Source organism: Corythoichthys intestinalis, chromosome 9, assembly GCF_030265065.1.
Source record: "Corythoichthys intestinalis isolate RoL2023-P3 chromosome 9, ASM3026506v1, whole genome shotgun sequence".
Classification (NCBI taxonomy): domain Eukaryota; kingdom Metazoa; phylum Chordata; class Actinopteri; order Syngnathiformes; family Syngnathidae; genus Corythoichthys; species Corythoichthys intestinalis.
Window position 1 is genome coordinate 57,194,381 of NC_080403.1, and position 18,034 is coordinate 57,212,414.

At 38.2% G+C, this 18,034-nt stretch overlaps 1 protein-coding gene and 1 non-coding gene across 3 annotated transcripts in view; one reads left to right on the plus strand and one right to left on the minus strand.

The window, feature by feature from the left end:
• The window catches only part of ccdc3b (coiled-coil domain containing 3b), a 35,348-nt gene that overhangs the window by 15,955 nt on the left and 1,359 nt on the right, over window positions 1–18,034 (minus strand). Inside the window, exon 2 of one of the 2 annotated variants that reach the window (XM_057846630.1) lies at window positions 10,513–11,003. In XM_057846630.1, coding sequence (XP_057702613.1) covers window positions 10,513–10,856 — 344 coding nt within the window. In that variant the 5' untranslated portion in view covers window positions 10,857–11,003. Of the gene's footprint in view, window positions 1–10,512; window positions 11,186–18,034 lie in introns of those variants that run through there. The other variant, XM_057846629.1, reaches the window with a different exon arrangement.
• trnar-acg (transfer RNA arginine (anticodon ACG)) lies at window positions 16,922–16,994 on the plus strand. Its single transcript has one exon. It is a non-coding gene; the product is annotated as a tRNA-Arg (tRNA).

Consider the following 18,034-nt stretch of genomic DNA (forward strand, 5'->3'; position numbering starts at 1 on the left):
TAAATCTGCTTTTGTTGGACAGTGTTGAAAAATGTTCAATAGATTATATTATGTATTAACTACATAGAGTAGCATTCTTCTTCTTTCTACTATTTCTGGTACATTTACCGTAATTTTCGCACTATAAGGCGCTCCTGTTCATAAGCCGCCACCCACAAAATGTGACACGAAAACGGCATTTGTTCACAGATAAGCCGCACTGGATTATAGGGGTGTGACAAAATATCGAAATGGTGATATATCGTGATACTTTATATCCCAAAAGGTTATCGATTAGCTCCTGCCAAGAATAGAGATATCGTTTTAAAAAGGTGGCAATGTTTAAAAAAAATGGGACCAACAAGTTGCTACCAAAATCTTCCACCATAATAGTGTCTCAGGTAACTCTAAGGCTGCCATTGACGGTGATGGGCGCCCAATCTATTTAGACTGGGAACATTTGTTCATTCAAAATAGGGCTGCAGCGATCGATTATTTTAGTAGTCGATTAATCGATGAACTACTTAGTTCAAGAAGAAGAAAGTTTGGAAGGACGGCCGGGTCTTGGTAGATTTGCAGTGGTCTGATGCTCCTTCCATTTCAATATGATGGCTTGCACAGTGCTCCTTGAGATGTTTAAAGCTTGGGAAATCTTTTTGTATCCAAATCTGGCTTTAAACTTCTCCACAACAGTATCTCGGACCTGCCTGGTGTGTTCCTTGGTTTTCATAATGCTCTCTGCACTTTAAAGAGAACCCTGAGACTATCACAGAGCAGGTGCATTTATACGGAGACTTGATTACACACAGGTGGATTCAATTTATCATCATCGGTCATTTAGGACAACATTGGACCATTCAGAGATCCTCACTGAACTTCTGGAGTGAGTTTGCTGCACTGAAAGTAAAGGGGCCGAATAATATTGCACGCCCCACTTTTCAGTTTTTTATTTGTTAAAAAAGTTTAAATTATCCAATAAATGTTGTTCCACTTCACAATTGTGTCCCACTTGTTGTTGATTCTTGACAAAAAAATTAAATTTCATATCTTTATGTTTGAAGCCTGAAATGTGGCGAAAGGTTGCAAGATTCAAGGGGGCCGAATACTTTTGCAAGGCACTGTATGTACAACAAAAGAACAATTGGCTAACTTACATAGCAAAAGTCCGCTAGCTTAAATGCTATAAAATGCTAACGCTTTTTACAATGCTCTTAACAAATGGCTCAGACACATATTCCCACAAAAAATGGCTAAATATACCTTTAAAGTAAATTACAAATGCATTCAAAAAAATCATTAGCACAAACAAAAACTTAGCTTATGCTGGTCTTAACAGGGAGCTGATGGATTCAGCCGTGTGAAATGAGGTAGACTAGAGGGCCGTGTATCCACCCAAATCAATAAAAACTAGCCCTGCAAGCAGGACTCAACGGGCCCTCGGGAGTCCTGTGTTCATTTGTCCAATTTCTTTTCGGTGATTTTTTTTGGGGGGGTTCCCTTCGAGGAGGAGTCGGTCTCGTAAAAAAGGCCATTTCCTGTTCCCAGCAGGGGGCGCCAGGCCTAATGGTTGATATTTCAATGAAGTTGAGTTCAGGCTGGGATACATCACGTACATGCCAAATATGAAAAAGATTGAACGTTGTATGGGGGAGTTATTAGTCATTTTCTGAATTTGGTGTTGTTAAAAAAAAATGTCCGACTTTGGCACCCAATCGACTTTGGCACGATGAAAAATACATCGTATCTTTTTTTCTCCCCTCGGGAGAATAAACAAGTTAAACGAATGTTTGACCAACACAATAGTGCGAAGAAAAGTGTTGTCCAAGCACATGTTCACACACATCCGTCTCTACGATGCATTAGAACAATGCACTGCTGTTGTTGGCTTTGTGCGGAGGGACTGCAAAACATTACACACCAAGAATGTTTTCCAGCACCCCTTCTCAATATCAGACATCTCATCTGTGCGACTAAAAAAAAAACAAAATGTGACGGAACAATTGCTAACACCTGTTCGGGAACGTAGCACATGCTCCTTATCGTCCAACGGGGACTTTGGTCAGCACAAATAGTGGATTTTATCAACTGTCGGTACTCTGATTGTCTCGCAAGTATATGTACAGTGGAATGAAAAAGTATCTGGACCTTTTGGAATTTCTCACATTCCTGCATAAAATCACCATCAAATGTGATTTGATCTTTGTCAAAATCGCACAGATGAAAAAACAGTGTCTGCTTTAACTAAAACCACCCAAACATTTATAGGTTTTCATGTTTTCACGAGGATAGTATGCAAACAGTGACAGAAGGGGGGAAATAAGTCAGTGAACCATCATATTAAAATTAGCAATAAATTCAAACAGACGCTTCCTGTAGCTGCAGATGAGTCTGGCACATTGATCAGGACTAATCTTGGCCCATTCTTCTCTACAAAACTGCTGTAGTTCAGCGAGATTCCTGGGATGTCTGGCATGAATCGCTGTCCTTAGGTCATGCCACAGCATGTCAATGGGGTTCAAGACTGGACTTGGACTTGGCCACTCCAGAACGTGTATTTTGTTCTTCTGAAACCATTCTGAAGTTAATTTACTTCTGTATTTTGTCTTGTTGCAGAATTCATCCTCTTTTGGGTTTCAAATGTCTGACAGACGGCCTCAGGTTTTGCTGCAAAACTTTTGAATTCATTCTTCCATTCATGATTGCAAGTTGTCCAGGCCCTGAGGCAGCAAAACAGCCCCAAATCATGATGCTCCCTTCACCATGCTTCACGGTCATGAGGAGATGTTAATGTTGGTGAGCTGTTCGATTTTTTTCCTCCACACGTGACGATGTGTGTTACTCCCAAACAATCGAACTTTGGTTTCATCAGTCCACAAAATATTTTGCCAGAACTTCTGTGGAATGTCCAGGTGCCTTTTTGCGAACATTAAACGAGCAACAATGGTTTTTTTTAGACAGCAGTGGCTTCCTCTGCTGAGTCCTCCCATGAACACCATTCTTGGCCATAGTTTTACATATATGTAGTTGATGTGTGACTGTGCCTGGGATTTCTGTAAGTCTTTAGCAGACACTCTACGGTTCTTTTTTACCTTTCTGAGTATTCTGCGCTGAACTCTTGACGTCATCTTTGGTGGGAAGCAAAAGTGCCAAACTCTCCATTTGTAGACAACTTCTCTGACTGTCGATTTGATGTACATCCAGACTTTGAGAGATGTTTTTTTTATCCTTTCCCAGCTTTATACAAAGCAACAATCCTTCAGACAACTCTTTTGACCGAGCCATGATGCACATCAGACAATGCTTCTCATCAAGACAATTCTTTCCAGGTTTGTGTTTTATAGTGGGCAGGGCAGCTTTGAACCACTCATCAGTGATTGGGCACACAACTGACTTAAATTGTTTGGTAAAAAATGGTTTTAATTGCTCTTTAAGTCTCCTTAGGCAGAGGGTTCACTTACTTATTTTTCCCCCTTCTGTCATTGTTTGCATGCTGTCCTCATTAAAATATGAAAACCTATAAATGTTTGGGTGGTTTTAGTTAATGCAGACACTGTTTTTTTTCATCTGTGTGATTTTGACAAAGATCAGATCACATTTGATGGTGATTTTATGCAGAAATGTGAGAGATTCCAAAAGGTTTAGATCAGACATGTCCAAAGTGCGGCCCGGGGGCCAAATGCGGCCCGCGGTCAAATTTCATCCGGCCCCCAGCCTCTGTCATAAGATCAGTAACGTCTGGCCCGCACACAGACTTAATAAATTGGTCAGCAGTACTGCTACCAGCATATGAAGTAGCTTACACACTAAATGCTGCTCCTCAGTTACCCACTAAAAGGCAGCAGCACTCTAAGCAACATTACCCCGTGTGATCCTTGACTTCCAATTTTCTAAAATGGCGACAATCCACAAAGAAAAAGTTGACTGCGACGGCTGACGCTTCAAGGATAGGTGGAAATTGGACTATTTCTTCAATAAAATACGCAACAACTGTGTCTGCCTCATTTGCAAAGAGACAGTCGCTGTTTTTAAATAATTCAATGTGAGGCGATATTACCAAACAAGACACGCTGACATGCACAACAAAATTACAGGGAAGACACGCAGCGAGAAATTGAAGAAACATTTGAAGCTAGTTTAATTTTACAGCATTAGTATTTCGCAAGAGCCCGAGTCGAAAGAGAACGCTAGTTGCGAGATTGTTGAAATTATTAATTAAAAAAATAATAATAATAAACCAAATGTGACACACAGAATGGCTTGCTAAAATTTGCTTAAATATATTGTTTTTGCGTAAAGGACGTCAGCCAAGGTCGGCCCCCCACATTTTTACCACACCAAATCTGGCCCCTTTTGCAAAAAGTTTGGACACCCCTGGTTTAGATACTCTTTCATACCACTGTGAGCAATAATGAAATATTGCTCATTTGGTGCACAGAAATAAAACCGAGCATTATAACGATTAGCCTTTTCTTCATTTTATTTTTTTAAGACTGTGGTCAAGTCCACCTACAGTAGTGCATAAAAGCCGAGTTAGAGCAAGACGCTAACGCTAATGCACAGCTACATTGGTGCTGTCCCACTTGCCGCCCTCTCTCTTTTTGCTCACGTAATTGCTACATGAATTCCGATTTGGGAGACGTGAAAGTTTAGACCGCCGCCACATTCTAGATAAATGTGGCCCAGGTCGGATTTCAACCAAATACGAAAGTGACCCAGATTGGATTTGTAATGGTCCACTTCTATGCGACTTGTCCTGTTCAGATCGTCAAGTTAATGCCTCGCTCAAGTCGGAAAAACAAGCGCATTAAGACCTTCTGAACCTAGCTCGAACTGTCTCTAAACCAAAATGCTTCGGATAACTGAGGAAAGGACCCTTATCACTCGTGTTGCACAAATAAAAAGATCGATACATGAAAAAAAAAAAAAAGAATTCTAAACTCATCACATATAAATACAGCATCACTGGATAGAAATAGTCACTAAGAAAAGTAATAAAACATATAAATAAAATGTTTTAAAATCTGTGCAGAAGCCCAGAAAAATGTATCTTGGGAATAGACATTGCATTGACACGTCCTATGATTACCTGGCTGTATTTGTATAGCTTTGTGTCCCCCTAGCAATTCTTTGGGGTAACTACTGTAACGTGATTTATTTGTGAATTATTCCTTTTATTTTTTTATGGATGTTTTAGCTCATTTGAATTTATATTATCCATATGAGACATTATTTCGGCATTATTTCGGTATCGGTTTGATATCGACACCAAAAACTATCATCTGGTGCGCACCAGATTGTTTAAATTTATTTTATTTCTGTTGATCTCCCTTTCCGGGCTCCGTAAAAAAGGGAAGCGATCTACTGGTCTTGATAGTACAACCCCTAGCAAAAAGTATGGAATCACCAGTCTTGGACGAGCCCTCACTCAGACATTTCATCATCAGTGGCACTTCCAGAAATTTTTCATAGGGGTGGCCAGATGGGGCCACTTAAAATCTTGGGGTGGCCAAAACTAAAAGCCATAATTTCAGGTTTTCATTGTATTATTGCAGTAAAAAGGTCAGGGGAAAACTATCAGGAACACTTAAGGACACGGCTACTGATATACTTTGGTGTATTGTGTAATATTTGATGTTACTAATGATTTGAATGTGCATAGTCCATAACTGTCCAGTCAACATTTTGAGTTCCACAACAACTGTTTTATTGTGTTATGTATATATTAGGCATAAGGTGTACATTTAACTAGGGCTGTCAAACGTTTAACATTTTTAATCGAGTTAATCACAGCTTAAAAATTAATCATAATTCATCGCAATTCAAACCATCTCTAAAATATGCCATATTTTTCTGTAAATTATAGTTGGAATGGAAAGATAAGACTGATATATACATTCAACATACTGTACATAAGTACAGTATTTGTTTATTATAACAATAAAGCCACAAAATGGCATTAACATTATTAACATTCTTTCTGTGAAAGGGATCCACAGATAGAAAGACTTGTTATTCTTAAAGGATAAATGTGAGTTTGTAAATTGTGACTATATATTGCCATCTAGTGTTTGTTGAGCTTTCAGTAAATGATACTGTAGCGACTTAACTGTTCTGCCCAAATGCATGATGGGAAGTGGTGCAACCATGACTGTGTGTGGTGGCTGCAAATGCTATACCTTCTCTGCGTTGGGTACACTACAGGGTGTTAAGATCAACTCCTGTCATTCTTCCACCGTTGCTTCCCACAATGTTTATAGTTGCTGTGGGAGAGATGACGAAGCTTTTGCCAAATAAAAGCACGGCCCCAATGAATGCTTGTATCTACTCCACTTACTTGACACTGCCTCTTGTCTCTGTATATAAGTAAAGACGCCGCCATTGTAGGCTGTTTGCGGCAATGCGTGAATGAGTCGTACCGCGAATGCGTTAATTGCGATAAATATTTTCACGTGATTATTTATTTATTTTTTTTAAATTACCGCCCGTTAACGCGATACATTTGCCAGCCCTACATTTAACAAAACAAAATAAATGCATTCATTTGACCCTCGTGAGGAAAAGCGGCATGGAAAATGAATGAATGAATGAATGGAATGAAATGCATAACTGATCTAACAATACAGTGGCAAGCGGGGTGGCCAGTGGGGTGGCCAGCCAATTTATAGGGGTGGCCGTGGCCACCCCTGGCCACCCCCTGGTGGCGCCACTGTTTATCATGTAGAACAAACTCCGTTAAAAAGTTTGAAAAAATAATGAGTTAGTTCAAAAGTACAACTCTTTAGCATTCAGAAACACTAAAAGAAATGAATAAAAAACATTGTGGTGGTCAGTAAACGTTACTTTTGTAGAGCAAGTGCAAGGAAATATATATGGAATCATTCCATTCTGAGGGGAAAAAAATGGAATCATGAGAAACAAACAAAGAAATAACAAACAGAACGCATCTCTAGTATTTAGTAGCACCACCTCTGGCTTTAATGACAGCTTGCAGTCTCTGAGGCATGGACTTGATGAGTATTCTTCATCAATTTGGTGCCAACTCTCTTAGATTGCAGTTGCCAGATCATCCTTGCAGGTCGGAGCCTTGCTGTCAACCATTTTTTAGGTTTTCAATAGGGTTGAGATCTGGGCTATTTGCAGGCTATGACATTGACCGGATGAGTCTTTCTCCAAGGAATGCTTTAGCAGTTTTAGCTCTGTGGCATGATGCATTGCCATGTTGGAAAATGACAAACATATTTTCAACTAAAGGGATAAGAAAGCTGTCTAAAATTTCAATGTAAACTTGTGCATTTTTTTTTTGAAGATTTAACCACAGCCATCTCCCCAGTGTCTTTGCTCACATACAGCCCCATATCATCAAGGACTGAGGGAATTTTTATGTTTTCTTCATCTTTGTAAATCTCACTGGAACAGCACCAAGCAAAAGTTCCAGCATCATCACCTTGTCCAATGCAGATTCTTTACTCTTGACAAGTTGACCACCACAATGTTTTTTATTCATTTTCTTAAGTGTTTCTGAATGACAGAGTTGCACTTTTGAACTAATTCTTTTTTTTATTTTATTTTTTTTATCAAGCTTTCTATCTGAGTTTGTTCTACATGATAAAATGTCTGAGTGAGTGCTCGTCCGAGACTGGTGATTCCATACTTTTTGCTAGGGGTTGTATAAAGACTTGCAACCCAAACACCCACTCCTCCAACAGCCAATCAAATTTGGAACATGAACGATTCAAAATCAATCTAATGTAAGTGTTTGCGAGGCAAGCCATCAAAGTAGCCCAAAAAGGACATTCTGAGAATTTTCATGACAAATTATCTGGGAAAACCTGCTAAAATGGCATCAAATGAAGTACAAAATATATATGGCGGAAAACACAGACAAGACTGAAAAAGCAGTTTCTGCTCTTGCACTCCTCTTTAAAAGAAACTGCAGTATTTTAAGCCAAAAAAACTGTTGTGTTTAATAGAACAACATGTTCATATGCTGCCATAGCAGATTCATGGGGCATTAAGCCCCCAAACTATTTTTAATTTGTCCGTTTTACCCTGAAAACCCCCGTTTAAAGATGTCGCGCACTGCTTTTGTTTCAACCCAGCCATAAAACGAAGGCAATTAATTATATATATTATTCAAAATGTCTGTCGTTTTTAGCTTAGAATCATTAATTGATGTCTAAAATTTAGTTAAAAAAAAAAAAAAAAAAAAAAAAACGACTTTAAAATATTATTCACGCACATATTTTAAACTTTTAAACAAATTACGTCACAATGAAAAATGTCACGGATATCTACCTCGTACCTATCGATTAATTGTATTTTTGTTGTTGTTACTGTCGCATTTTCCCCAATATGTTATATGATAAATAAACCATCCAAACAAAGAAAAATTGGGAAAAAAATGTTAAAAAGGGTAAATATATGAGAATCAACATCTCGATTACTCATTGATGTCTGCGATTTCTGCATCACGACCCTTGTTATATTACCATATTTCACCCATAAAATCCCCCCAAAATCCAGCTGTGGCCATTCACAGCTGTGTCTTGACACTCGATGATACATGCTAATTGGAGTTTTGGGATTTAAACGAGGTAAGCATAAGCGGATTTTAAGGGGGGGCCAGGGCCCCCTGGTGGCCGAAAGTTGCCATTGCATGAAATTGACTTTCCTATATATATATATATATATATATATATATATATATATATATATATATATATATATATAAAAGTTGTAAAGCAATAAAAATGAATGAAATGAACAAAAAAATATATTTTTATAATGGGTCATAATTATTTTTCGAACAGATCATGTGACTAGCACCTTAGACGGTCATTTGCTTTGCATATAATTTAGAATAAATAGATAAATAAATAAATTAGCGGAGGGCAATTTTATTTTTCAAAAGTTTTTTTTTCTTTGATTGAAAACAATTTTTTTGATTGAAGCAACTTTTTGGGGGGATTGAATGAGTTAAATACAAATGTCCTACCCATAATATGGCCCAAACACAAAAAGGATTGCTTCAATCAAAGAAAACTTTTTCAATGAAAAATTAAGTGTTCAAATGCATATTTTTCAATCTAAAATATTTTTTCACATTCGGAAATGATATGAAATTTTTCGTTTTTTGATTGAAGTGATTTTAGTTTTTGACAATATACATTCGAAAATGATATGAAATTTTTCGTTTTTTGATTGAAGTGATTTTTGTTTTTGACAATATATATATTTTTGAAGCAACTTATTTTTTGATTGAATAATAAAGACACAAATCTACCTCCATATGGCTCTGCCCAGGGGATACTATTTTTGACTGAGGTAACTACATTGGCACGACACCGGCGGGCGTACCATAATTAATGGACGACAATCTTGACGAAAAGTATTGCCTAAGCAGCCTGATTTAGAATTCCCCTCAAGAATGATGGGGGAAAAAAACGCTCATTGTCAACTTATAAATTTTCTTGCAAGTTAATTTTATTGCTGACACTGCGTTTTGGGGTCATCAGCATGTTGTGCCCCCCCCGTCCCAAAAGCCAAACTCCGCCTATGGAGGTAAGTATGCGATAATATCTCAATTAAAATCATGGCGTCTTTAATTCTGCTCTCGCATGCTCTCACTTCCAGTTCGGGTTTTGCTGTTTAATATATATATATATATATATGTATGTATTAGGGGTGTCAAACGATTAAAATTTTTAATCGAGTTAATTACAGCTTAAAATTAATTAATCGTAATTAATCGCAATGAACCGCAATTCAAACCATCTATAAAATATGCCATATTTTTATTTAAATTATTGTTGGAATAGAAAGATGAGACACAAGATGGATATATACATTCAACATACGGTACATAAGTACTGTATTTGTTTATTATAATGATAAATCAACAAGATGGCATTACCATTATTAACATTCTGTTAAAGCGATCCATGGATAGAAAGACTTGTAGTTGTGTTAGTACAAGTACAATGTTAGTACAAGTTATAGAAATTTTATATTAAAGTCCCTCTTAATGTTTTCGTTTTAATAAAATGTGTAAAATTTTCAATCAAAAAATAAACTAGTAGCCCGCCATTGTAGATGCCAATAATTACTTACACAATGCTCATGGGTGCTGAAGCCTATAAAATCAGTCGCACCCAAGCGCCAGCAGAGGGCGACAAAACTCCGAAAAACACAACAAGTACACATTTCATTGTGCTGTCATTTTAATGTTTCAGCGAGGCATGTGCGATTAATTTTAAAAATTAATTACCGTCTGTTAACGCGATAATTTTGACGGCCCTATATATATATATACATATACATATATATACATATATATATATAAATTTAAATGCCCTCCTGTTCAAAATTTTTCTTCCCCCAGAAAACTGACATTTTAAACTTTTCAATTATGCATCACACGTGCATATCGGACAATTTTGAAATTTGGACAAATTGGGGGTCTCAGAGCGGAACGCCAAATGTATGTCAATAATGCCAAGTCACCAATTTCAAAAGAAGGGGGACAAAACTCACTTTATGAAGAAGTAGTAATTGTTATTTGGCGTCACACTGTAGGAGTAGCAGGAGAAGTAACCCAGACCCGTGACGTTAAACCTGGACCCAGCAGGGACCTCCAGCATGCTTCCCCACGCCTGATCGCACAACAGCTCGATCTCGGCGGAGTACAGCAAGTCGGCGTGGCTCTGCCACGGCAGGTAGTTGTACGGTTCCTGGTGCAGGGCCAGCACCTTGGCGAACACGATGATCTCGGCCAGCTCGGCGCGACACGCCTCCGTCTGGGGTCTCCAGTCGTGGGGCAACTGGCACCCCGCGCTCCAGTCGGGACCAGTCAGGAAAAATAACACGATGATCCACATGATCCCACGCTGAAAAAGTGATCTTTAGATGGATGGAAATTGCAAAGGGCACTGCCTTTACGCCGTGGACATGGTCGGTTTCAACATATAATCCAGCAATTCGCAACAACAAAAAATCTTCTGTAGTCTCCAACCGGCAAGGGATACCTGTAATTTGGAGGAGGAGGATCACCAGAATTCCCTCAGACCTTCCAGCACTTTTGTAGGCGGAGGAAACAACAGTCTACCGGTGCACACAACCTTGCATGGAACATGTCAAAATCGGATTTGGCGACAGTTTCAGTTTTATATGAATAATATAACACTGGATGACACAAAAAGTAGGAGTTCTGAAGTGGCAAAAGAGTTGGAGAGTTGGCGCCCTCTTGTGACCGAGTTCCATACTGTTGTTCCAATCGTTAACATTTGGAACGAGGGTCAGTGGGCAATTTTCAAAGTACTTTTATTTTGAAATGGCACATCAGAATTTTACAGTACTTTAGGTCGAGTCTTGGGTTAGTCTAGTATACATCAGAAGTGAAACGGTCCTTGAATATCTCCCAGATTTTTTTAAATTAATTTTTGAAATCAGGCAAAATGACAGGAATAGTGAACAATTTTCAAGTTGCTTTTATTTTGAAATGGTACATCAGAATTTCATAGTATTTTAGTTCGACTCTTGGGGTAGTCGAGTATACCTCAGAAGTGGAACAGTCCTTGTATATCGCCTAGATTTATTTATTTATTTATTTTTTAATCGGGCTATATGACAGAAGTAATGAACATTTTTAAGGTACTTTTATTTTGAAATGGTACAATCTGAATTTCATAGTTCGAGTCTTGGGTTTGTATGGTGTACTTCAGAAGTGGAATGGTCATTGGGTATCTACCAGATTCGTTTAAGTTAATTTTTGAAATCAGGCGAAATGACGCCCATACTAGAAAGTGCAGAGTACAGTACTTTTATTTTGAAATCCCAGATCATTTTTACATCACAATACTTTAGTTTGAGTTCAGGGGTTCTTCCGTGTTCCCCTAAAGTAGACACGTTCTTGGATAGCTCCCAGTTTGTTTGTTTGTTTTATTAGGGCTGTTAAACGATTAAAATTTTTAATCGAGTTAATCACAGCTTAAAAATTAATTAATCGTAATTAATCGCAATTCAAACCATCTATAAAATATGCCATATTTTTCTGTAAATTATTTTTGGAATGGAAAGATAAGACTGATTTATACATTCAACATACTCTACATAAGTACTGTATTTGTTTATTATGACAATAAATCAACAAGATGGCATTAACATTCTGTTAAAGCGACCCATGGATAGAAAGACTTGTAGTTCTTAAAAGATAAATGTTAGTACAAGTTTATATTAAAACCCCTCTTAATGTTTTCATTTTAATAAAATTTGTAAAACTTTCAATCAAAAAATAAACTAGTAGCTCGCCATTGTTGATGTCAACCCATAAAATCAGTAGCACCAAAGCGCCAGCAGAGGGAGACAAAAAACACAAGTAACAAGTGGACATGACACTGCTGTCATTTTAATCTGTTTGAGTGGGGCATGTGCGTTAATTGCGTCAAATATCTTAACGTGATTATTTAAATAAAATAATTAACGCCCGTTAACGCGATAATTTAGACAGCCCTATTTTTTTAAGAAAGGGACTTGCACTCTGACGCTACATAATGCAAAACAATGATCCAAAATAGGGGCGGCTAGCTTGACTGCGTTTTTAAGAGTGGAGGCTGGCCTGACAGCAGTATTTTTGGGGAAGGGGTGGGCATTTGTGTCAGCAGTATAAATGAAGCTATAAAGTTGGACAAATACTCAATCAACATATTTGTTTTGTGTATTATAAATTGCTGTCGATTATAAAATCACGGGTACATTCTCCTAAATCCATTGATAAATTTGTGCAGATGCAAATGAGAAATTACATGTAGTTCAAAGCTCACCCGTTGTGGGGCGCTAAAATACTGGGTATAATTACAGCAAATGAGAGGCCGCTAAAACTTTGATTCCTTTTTGGAAATGGCAGCCAATGGCGCTACGAGTTTCTGCGTGAACGCAGGACCATTTTTTGGGGAATGGCACCCAATGAAGTTACGAGTTCTTACAAGAATGTTCAATATCAACTGGAAGTGACCCCTAAATGCCCCAAAATCAAAAGGAAGAGACCCAATATGTACAGAAAGTGAACCCGAAATGCCCCCAAAATCAACAAGAAGTGACCCAATATGAAAAATAAATTAATAATAAATTTTTTCGTTCCCACAGCATTTCTGAACTTTATGATCAAATATTCTTTGGCATAAAAACTTGATATATTCTGATATCTTCCTCCCAGCGAATTATTAGCCTTTTTCACCACCGGGAATCGAACCCACTTTCTGGAAGTTATCGACAAATTGCCATTGCAATCGCCGTTTACTGCCACTGGGCGTAACTCGCAATGCTATTGGCTGCCATTCAAAGAAATGGGCGAGAACGCTACACAGACTTTGACGACTGTTGACTTTTATCAACGTTACAATATAAATGCGCAGCACAATGTTAATGTCGCGAGCAAGTAATAGTCGAGGTTTATTTTTGGGAACGCTAGCTAATAACGTGCTCCCATTTCTTGGAATGGCAGCCCCATTGCTTGGCATGGCAGCCAATAACGTTCTCCCATTTCTTGAAATGGCAGCGCCTCTTCTTGGAATAGCAGCCAATAGCGTTCTCCCATTTCTTTGGCATGACAGCCAATAGCGTGCCATGTTGAAATGACCGCCAATAGTGTTGCGTGTTACTCAAAGTGGCAGCCAATGGCGAGACGAGTTGTGTCGTAAATCATCCGACCGCTTCGGACGGCTTCGGAAGAGAGAACAGAATTAACTAGACAAGAATGGATTGCAATTTTCAGACGGACGGCCTACAACGAAATAATTGAAAAAACGGTGAGTTTCTTTCAAAGTTAAGGCTATTACTTGTTATTTTAAAAAATAATCAGTGTTTTTGTACTTTTTAAGAAGCTAAATGTAGTAAAATAAACCCAATTCAATGTTTTTGATGTTCCAACACGTGACTGTCCATTACTCTAGTTATGCTACTAGCCTGTTGTTTTTAAAAGTACTTCGGGTTGTTAGTGTATTTTTTAAAAAGTTTGTAGACGTAGTGAGTCTAACCACAATCAAAGTTAATGTTCTTATAGCGGTGTTGAAAAGTGTTTTTCTTTTACTTGCTTGAGTTTGGCTACTGACCTGTTGTTTTAAATAGAACAATGATCAGTAGTGTTTTGTAATCAGTCCTTTTTTATATTAAGTTTACCCCAGAGGTAATGTGTAAGTACAGTGTATCAGAAAAGTGAGTACATCCCTCGAATTTCTGCAGATATTTAAGTATATCTTTTCATGGGACAACACTAACAAAATGACACTTTGACACAAAGAAAAGTAGTCTGTGTGCAGCTTCTATAATAGAGTTAATTTATTTTCCCCTCAAAGTAGCTCAAAATATAGCCATTAATATCGAAACCCCTGGCAACAAAAGTTAGTACACCCAATAGAAACTACATCCCTAAATGTGCAAATTGAGTACAGCTTGTCATTTTCCCTCCAAAATGTCACGTGACACATTAGAGTTACTAGGTCCAGGTGTCCTTACGAAGCAATTGTGTTCAAATTGGTAGTGCAGCTCTTTCACTCTCTCATACTGGTCACTGAAAGTTCCAACATGGCACCGCATGGCAAAGAACTTTTTGAGGATCTTAAAAGAGTGCTCATGTACTACATGAAGATGGCCAAAGCTACAAGAAGATTGCCAAAACCCTCAAACTGAGCTGCAGCACAGTGGCTAAGATCACCCAGCATTTTAAAAGAGCAGGGTCCACTCAGAACACACCTCGGTTGGTCGTCCAAAGAAGCTGAGGGCACGTGCTGAGCGTCACATCCAAATGCTTTCTTTGAAAGATCGTCGCAGGAGTGCTGTCAGCATTGCTGCAGAGATTGAAGAGGTGGGGGGTCAGCCTGTTAGCGCTCAGACCATACATCAAATTGGTGAACATGGCTGTCACCAAAGGAGGAAGCCTCTTCTGAAGACGGTACACAAGAAAGCCTCCAAACAGTTTGCTGAAGACATGTCAACAAAGCACATGGATTACTGGAACAATGTCCTATATTCTGATGAGACGAAGATGAATTTGTTTGGTTCCGATGGTCTCAAGCATGTGTGGCGGCGACCAGGTGAGGAGTACAGAGATAAGTGTGTCATGCCTACTGTCAAGCATGGTGGTGGGAATGTCATGGTTTAGGGCTGCATGAGTGCTGCAGATGTTGGAGAGTTACATTCCATTGAGGGAAACATGAACTCCAACATGTACTGTGAAATACTGCAGCAGAGCATGATCCCCTCCCTCCAGAAATTGGATCGCAGGGCAGTGTTCCAGCATGACAATGACCCCAAACACACCTCCAAGATGACCACTGCTTTACTGAAGAGGCTGATGGACTGGCCAAGCATGTCTCCAGACTTGAACCCAATAGAACATCTTTGAGGGATCCTCAAGCGGAAGGTGGAGGTGCGCAAAGTCCCAAATAACCTGTGAAGCTCTGGTCAACTCCAAGCCCATTAGAGTAAAGGCAGTTCTAGATAATCGTGGTGGCCACACAAAATATTGACAGCTGACATGTACTGTATGTTAATTAGTGCTGCAACGATTAATCAATTAACTCGAGTATTCGATTAGAAAAAAACATTCGAATTAAATTTTGCTGCTTCGAGTATTCGTTTAATTTAAGTGGCGTTTTAATGGTTTATATTGAAAGTGTTTGCATTTAGTTTTATTGATTTGGGTGGATACATTGCCTTCTAGTCTGCCTCATTTCACAGGGCTGAATCCAGGTGTTCCCTGTTAAGACCAACATGTTTTTTTGTTGTTGTTGAGCTAATGTTTTTTTTTAATAGTTTAGATATATTTAGCCTATTTTTTGTGGGAATATGTGTCCAAACCATTTGTTAAGAGCATTGTAAAAAAGTTAGCATTTTATAGCATTTAAACTAGCGGACGTTTGCTGTGTAAGTTAACCAATTGTTCTACATAGATCCTCATTTATTTTTTTTGACACCGTTTGAGGCTAAGCTCAGGTAATTTAATTTTAAATGTTCCTTATCCGATTACTCGATTATTCGAACTAATGGTTCATCGATTAATCGACTACTAAAATAATCGATAGCTGCCGCCCTAATGTTGATATTGACAACTTTCACTAAGGGGTGTACTCACTTTTTTTGCCAGGGGTTTAGATATTAATGGCTATATAATTTGAGTTATTTTGAGGGGAAAACAAATGAACTCTTATCATATAAGCTGCACACATTATACAGTTGCACAATGAAAATGTAAATAGATTATTAATAAATTCTATATACAATCACAACTTATTATAGAATAGAATAGCCCTTTATTGTCATTATACAGTTATACAATGAAAATGTGGAGCATCTCCCTTTACAGTGCAGGATAAGATAAGTTAAAATCTCAAAAGTGACTTGCAAGTATAAAGTATGAAATCTAAATAAACATAAATATAAAATGCGTATGAGATAGTCCTATAATTCAGGCAGTGCAAATAATCGATGTGGTGTTACCAGGATGTGAGCCTCGTCTTTCTTCGCCGTCTCCTTTCTGCCCTCCTCGACTCTGCTCCATTTCCTGCCGATCGGCCACTCCAAGGCATTGTTCTTCCTCGCTTCTGAAGTCACATCATTGGAGAAGTTCGCACCAAAACAGTTAAAGAGGGACCGACAGGAAACTCCCAGCAGGTGCTCTTGTGCTTCCTGCACATCAGGGAGTCCCACAGCAACATTCACAAGCACGCCATGTGGGCCATGGGGAGAGATGGCCGCTTGAGGACCGCCGACCCGTCTCTAGCTCTCCCTTGTCCTCTGGAACATATCCAGGATGTCGGGCCGTGTCCTTGTGTTCCTTCTTGCCTGTGATCATGGCGAGGAGCCTCAGCCTGGCGACCGTGTTGGGGTTGACGACTGTCATGACGTTGAGCGTGCCATATAATGATGTGACGCACATACCAGTTTCAACGGGCTAGTGGCGCAATGGATAACGCGTCTGACTACGGATCAGAAGATTCTAGGTTCGACTCCTGGCTAGCTCGGTTACTTTTTTCGGATTTTGGGTGCATTAGAAAAATGATGTTATAAGAAATAGCTAATGTTTCTTTCTTTCTTTTTTTTTTTTCTTTAACAAAAGCATCTGAATGAAAAGTCTGAATATGTCCAAAGCCAAATTAGTTTCGGGTAGATAAAACGCAAGGTAATTCTTAACATATGTAATGATATTTATAACAAAATACATTTTTATCTCAACTATTCACTTGCAAGAGCCGTATTTGGTGACTTTTGAAGGCAACGCGTCCTAAATAATCTGGGGAAATGCTGAGCAGTTTCATCTTTGACCTGTAGGTGGGAGAATCGTCTATAAATCCACGACTCACAGGGAACAAAACAATACTGGACTTCAATTTTAGTGGATCCAAATGGTTTTGGAAATTTATACAACTGTTATTATAGCCATCAGTACGTCAAAAAATCATGTCCAATTTTAAGGATTGGATTTTTGGAACTGTCGAAACTAATGTTGTCTGGTATCCATAGTTGATTTAAATATAAAAAATATGGAGACGCAAGGGATTTGCTCATGACTAAACGTTTAGAGGCCATTTACAACAGGTAATAGAAACCTAATTACAATCTAATTATAATTGTCTATTTTCTACCAAGTTTTCTATCAACACACTGTATTTTTCCGATGAATTTTTGACGATGAAAGTCATAAGTTGAAATCATGTGATTTCAATTATCATTCATCTAATATTTGCTTGACTTCAATTGAAAACTACATAAAATGAATCTCTGAAAAACATCACTTTGAGTTAAAATTTACAAGTAGTTAATTTTTTTAGTTTATTACGTTGATTCAAAAAGGAAAGACCATTTTTAACCATTTATTAGGCAAATGACTATTGTAGTTAAAAATAATAATAATAAAAATGACCTCGCACCATGAAGACGAAGACATCATTTTGAGTTATTTAACCCACAATATTAGCATTTAACGTTCAAATTTAGCCTACTTAGCAAAATGAGCTATTGCTAATCCTTTTATAAAGCGCTTTCAATGCTTCATTGTTCGCGG